Source organism: Oncorhynchus gorbuscha, unplaced genomic scaffold (assembly GCF_021184085.1).
Source record: "Oncorhynchus gorbuscha isolate QuinsamMale2020 ecotype Even-year unplaced genomic scaffold, OgorEven_v1.0 Un_scaffold_5378, whole genome shotgun sequence".
NCBI lineage: Eukaryota > Metazoa > Chordata > Actinopteri > Salmoniformes > Salmonidae > Oncorhynchus > Oncorhynchus gorbuscha.
Window position 1 is genome coordinate 20,742 of NW_025749190.1, and position 6,023 is coordinate 26,764.

General features: G+C 41.8%; 1 protein-coding gene across 1 annotated transcript; it reads left to right on the top strand.

Annotated features, from left to right (window-relative positions):
- Positions 1-1,195: 1,195 nt before the first annotated feature.
- Positions 1,196-3,628, top strand: LOC124029060 (elongin-C-like). Its single transcript, XM_046340913.1, has 4 exons — positions 1,196-1,327; positions 1,738-1,771; positions 2,649-2,792; positions 3,438-3,628. The coding sequence occupies exons 2-4, from the start codon at positions 1,768-1,770 to the stop codon at positions 3,626-3,628; spliced, it is 339 nt and encodes a 112-aa protein (XP_046196869.1). The 5' UTR covers positions 1,196-1,327; positions 1,738-1,767.
- Positions 3,629-6,023: the final 2,395 nt, after the last annotated feature.

Below are 6,023 nucleotides of genomic sequence, written 5' to 3' on the forward strand. Positions count from 1 at the left end.
TCTGTGTGTGTCTCTCTGTCTCTCTCTCTGTCTCTCTCTCTCTCCCCTTTCTCTCTCTTCCCCCTCTCTCTCTCTCTCTCTGCCTCTCCTTCTCTACTCTCTCTCTCTCTCTCTCTACCCTCTCTCTCTCACTCTCTCTTTCTCTCTACCTCGCCCTCTCGCTCTGTCTCTACTCTCTCTCTCGCTCTACCTCTTCCTCTCTCTCTCTTTCTACCCTCTCTGTCTCACTCTCTCTCTCTCTACCCTCTCTCTCTCTCATTGCTTCTCTCAGCCAACACACACGACAATTCAAAGTGCTCTATTGGTCTGACAAGTATAAATATATTATCAGTACAAATACACAAAACAACACTGATATAAGCCTAGATACAGATGTCATAAACACATTCACCACCACCACCCTCTCTCTCTCTCTCTCTGTCTTCTCTCTCATACTCTCTCTCTCAGGCCTATATTGATAGGGCCTGTGGTAGGGCAGGGGCTGTTGGGGTGTGTCTGTCCGTCAGCAGTTGCTGTCCCCTGTCAGGACTAAGGCTGACAGACCTGAACAGCAGTGCCAGTGCTACATTAGCGTGTTAGCCTAGCCAGACCAAATTTACGTCCTAAAATGGCACCCTATTCCCTTTATAGTGCACTACTTTTGACCAGGGCCCATAGGGCATAGTGCTCTGTGTAGGGAATAGGGTGCCATTTAGGATGGAGACCAACCCTTCTGAATGGAGCAGCAGTCTAAGGCGCCCCCTGGAGAGACAGTTGGGTTAACAATCCTATTATGCACTGCACCAGTTTAGATAAAACTATGACATAATAGGGATGTTGAAATTAAACAAACTTGTTTTAATCATATTGATGGCCCAATGAAGGATAATTCCTCTAACCGTATGGAAACATCTACTATAACGAAATATTATCATACTACTTTTGCAGTGTTGCTGCTATTGTTGTTGTTCTATGACGTTTTTGTAATACTGCTTTTTTTCCACTGAGCTGCGGTGTCACCCCATTCTACATTGCAAAACCATGCAACATATATCTTGAAAATGAAGGTTAAAAAAAAAAGTCAGGAAACCCTATAAATGTTTTGCTTTGTTAAATGCACCTCTATTAAACCTTGAAAATATTTGATACATTCCACCACCAGATTAGGTTTTATTTATGTCAACCTTAAACAAATGTCAGACCGGAACCAATGTAAGCAGGAAGTTGTATCACCTATTGTGCGGTATCCTCCGGATTGAATTACAGACGCGCAACACTATTTAGCGGAACCGTTTCCTGTGTCAAAATATCTTGCTAGCCGACACCTCAAACATTCAACTATTGTGTGGTAATTAAACATAATTATATTTTTGTTATGACACTAATATCGCGTAAATCTCTATACTGTAAGATGTATTTGTCATCGGAATATATAGCTGTATGTTTGGTACCTTGATTGTTTGTCCAACTGGAAGGTAACGACTGGTTAGCCAGCTAGCATAGCTACCTTCTGATAGCTTGGTGCTTCAGCTGTGTTTTTACGGGTAGGGCTTCTCCGATTCAGGCTTTCAACTATTTGAGGGATGCCTTGTAAAATATATATTTAAAAAATATGTAACGCGTTTAGCTACCAAATAAAATGATACAATGGTTGTTATTAATTAGCCAGCTAACGGTATCTAGCCAGCCACCTGCAATTAGACATTTTGAAGTGTGACCATAGTGATTTTTAACAGAAAGTCGTCTGTTTTGTTTCAGGGACAAGAGTTTTTCGATTTTGAAGATAACATGGGTGAGTGGAATTGTTCAGTTGATATGTTTCAATGTTTGTTGTCAAGATAATGAATGAAAAAATGGCACCTCGTGGAAAAAAAATAATTACTAGCAGAGAGAGCAAGGCGAGAGGGATAACTGGGCCCAAAATCTATATTCTCCAGCAGGTAGCAGTATCGTTTTTTTTAAGGTGGTCAATGGTGTCTTATTGCTTTTTTGCTAAAATAAAAGTTGTACTGATATGTGGGACTCTTGACATCCTGGTTAAATTAGAGAAAAAACACTATCTGCTCAATGACTAGAATGGTCCCACACTGGGGCCTGGCTTCCTGCCATCCAGGACCTCTATACCAGGCGGTGTCAGAGGATGTCCCTAAGAAGTGTCAGACTCCAGCCACCCCAGTCAAAGAATGTTCTCTCTGCTTCCGCACGGCAAGCGGTACCGGAGCGCCAAGTCTAGGTCCAATAGACTTCTAAACCACTTCTACCCCCCCCCCCAACCACTCGCTATTTGTACTTTACTGCTGCTGCATATACGACTAATCAAATTGGATTTGATCTTTCCTTCCGTTTAAGAAATGTTTCCATTGTTGCAGCGGCCACTTGAGTGTCTGGTTAATATAATGCAAAAATTACCAACAAATTGAAATAAGGGTTTTATTTGACCTTTTATTTTATTCAACGAGGCAAGTCAGTTAAGAACAATTTTATTTTCAATGACGGCCTAGGAACAGTGGGTTAACTGCCTTGTTCAGTGGCAGAACAACAGATTTTTACCTTGTCAGCTCTGTGATTCAATCTGGCAAACTTTCGGTTACTAGTCCAACAATCTAACCACTAGGCTACCCTGCCACCCCAGTTTCAGCGGTCTTACTTTTGCCTCTGCCCCTCATTAGATGGTGAAGAGAAGACCTATGGTGGCTGTGAAGGCCCAGATGCCATGTATGTGAAGCTGATCTCCTCTGATGGCCACGAGTTCATAGTGAAGAGAGAACACGCCTTGACCTCAGGGACCATCAAAGCCATGTTGAGTGGACCAGGTAAGCCCTTTGACCTCAGGGACCATCAACGCCATGTTGAGTGGACCAGGTAAGCCCTTTGACCTCAGGGACCATCAACGCCATGTTGAGTGGACCAGGTAAGCCCTTTGACCTCAGGGACCATCAACGCCATGTTGAGTAGTCAGGTAAGCCCTTTGACCTCAGGGACCATCAACGCCATGTTGAGTAGTCATGTAAGCCCTTTGACCTCAGGGACCATCAAAGCCATGTTGAGTGGACCAGGTAAGCCCTTTGACTTCAGGGACCATCAACGCCAGGTAAGCAGTGTTTTATTTAGCAAAGATTGTGCCTGGTCCTGGTCTACCAACTCAGTGGCCTAGTGGTTAGTGCTCCACTTGAGATTGGAAGGTTGGAGAGTTTGATCCCTGGCCGAGTCATACCAAAGTCTTTTAAAATGGGCAACTGTGCTTGGCACTCGGCATTAAGGGGTTAAGACTTTGCGATAGATTTGTGTCCTGTCCAGGAGATGTACATCAAGCTGCATTACATAACAACAACAAAAACAGGAGCTAGATGAGAAACCGATTCAAACTCTGATTTGGATGAGTCAGGTGGTAAACAGACATTCAGGATAATGTGTTGGGATTTGCATCCTATTATGGGGTCACTTCTCCTTTTCTCCAGGTCAGTTTGCAGAGAATGAAACCAACGAAGTGAACTTCAGAGAGATCCCCTCCCATGTCCTGTCCAAGGTGTGCATGTACTTCACCTACAAGGTCCGCTACACCAACAGCTCCACGGAGATCCCAGAGTTCCCCATCGCCCGGAGATCGCCCCTGGAACTACTCATGGCTGCCAACTTCCTGGATTGTTAACTTCAAAAGAAATGTAGCAGTGTAAAACCTTTTTTTGACTATTTAACTTGTTTGCCATATTGCTTCAGATATAAAAACAAAAGTGAATGATGATGAGTAAGTTGTCAGTATGTAAAATGTTTTTTTTTCTGCACAATGCTTGCCTACATTCTGGTAGTAAAGAGTTGAATCTAATCTAATAAACTGATATGGCTGCTCTAGAATGTGACAAAAGTGGCTACCCCCCCACGTCGTACTCCAATCATTCCTTTACCTCCCCACCACAATAAAGTATGCCTGAGTGTTTTGGTGCCAAATGGCTCCCCTTTATGTTTAGTGATTACTGCTTACATTGAATTAGAACAGAATAGATATTGAAGGTCTGTTGGCCTGGTCATATTCATTAGTGCACACTAGCAAACCATGTCAAATGTTTTACGATGAAAACAAGTTTCTTATGGGACATGCTCAAAGAGTCCTTCTGTTTCAGTTAGGTTCTAGTGGACACAAGCCTGGCAAGAGTAGTCTAACATAATATAAATGTGTTGTTCCCTGGGCCATCAACCTCTGGGAGTTCTGTTATCTGTTCCTGATAATGTGTTCATAGGGTCCTACTAGTGTGACGATTACCCGTCCATAGACTGCTTCATGATGTCATGTCACACGCTCCAGTAAAGTGTAGCCTCAGTTTTTGCGTTTTAGATCATAAAATAACATGGGCAAGGTGGACCTGATCCCAGATCAGCTTCTCTGAGACGCTAGATAAATACAGGGCCGATGAGTATCTGCCAACATAAAACCTCATTGGTGAAGACACTGTTAACATTGTAGAAATGTTCTCCCTCAGGAGAAAGAGTGTTTTTTTTTCTCCATTGCTAATTTCACTGAAGCCTCTTAGACATTTGACCAGCTCTCCTGACTCTTTTCTCGTCACAGGAGAGGCTGTGCGTATGACCTTAAAAGGTCCTCAACAACGTTTGGGAGTCACATTATCAGGCTGTCTCTGCAAAACACAGCTGGCATAGTGCTGCCCTTAAGAAATTATTCCCCACTCCTAGACCTTTTCAACATTATGTTGTGTAACAGCCTGAATATAAAATATATTACATTTTAGATTTGTGTCACTGGCCTACACATCACCCCCATAAAGTCAAAGTGGAACGCAAGCATTTTTCTACACCCGCAATAACATCGGCTAAATATGTGTATGCGACTCAATGAAATATATGATTTGATTTGGAATACATTTTAATAATTAATTATATAAATTAATGTCTCAGTTAATAAGTATTCAACTCCTTAGTTATGGTAAAACCTAAAGTTCAGGAGTAAATGTGCTTACAATTCGCATAAGTTGCATGGACATAACTGACATTGTACAATAATATTGTTAGACAGAGTTTCAGAATGACTACCTCATATCTCTACTCCACACATATAATTATCTGTGAGGTCCCTCAGTTGTGCTGTGAATTTTAAAAACAGATTCAACCATAAAGACCAGGGAGGTTTTCCAATGCCTCGCTAACGGCAGATACTGGTAGATGGGTGAAAAGACATTGAATATCCCTTTGAACATGGTGAAGTTATTAATTACACTTTGGATGGTGTGACAATACACCTAGTCACTACAAAGATACAGGCGTTCCTTTCTAACTCAGTTGCCCAGAGAGGAAGGAAACCGCTCAGGGATTTAACAATGAGGCCAATGGTGACTTTAAAACTGTCAGAGTTTAGTGGCTGTGATAGGAGAAAACTGAAGATGGATCAACAACATTGTAGTTACTCCACAATACTGACTTAGTTGACAGAGGGAAAAGGAGGAAACCTGTACAGAATTAAAATAATATTTCAAAACATGCATCCTGTTTGCATCAAGTCAAAAATATTGGCAGAGCAATTACCTTTCTGTCCTTAAAACAAATGTTTATGTTTGGGTCAAATCCAACACATTACTGAGTACCACTCTCCATATTTTCAAGAATAGTGGTGGCTGCATCATGTTATGGGTATGCTTATAATTGTTAAGGACTGGAGAGTTTTACGGGCATAAAAAAAATGGAGCTAAGGACAGGAACAATCCTAGAGGAAAACCTGGTTCAGTCTGCTTTCCACCAGACACTGGGAGATGAATTCACCTTTCAGCAGGACAATAACCTAAAACACAAGGCAAAAATCTACACCTGGAGTTGCTTACAGGGAAGAACGTTCCTCAGTGGCCGAGTTACAGTTTTGACTTAAATCTACTAGAATATCTATGGCAAGACCTGAAAACTATTGTCTAGCAAAAATCAACAACCAATTTGACAGAGCTTGAAGAATGTTCATAAAATAACAGGCAAAATGTTGCACAATACAGGGTGGAAAGCTCTTACAGCTGTAAACCATAAGCCAAAGGTGCTTCTACAATGTATTG

What these genes read in the sequence shown, in the direction of transcription:
- LOC124029060 (XM_046340913.1), top strand. An exon ending in AGCCATGTTGAGTGGACCAG is followed by an intron (nt 2,793 to 3,437) that starts GTAAGCCCTTTG and finishes CCTTTTCTCCAG; the next exon opens with GTCAGTTTGCAGAGAATGAA.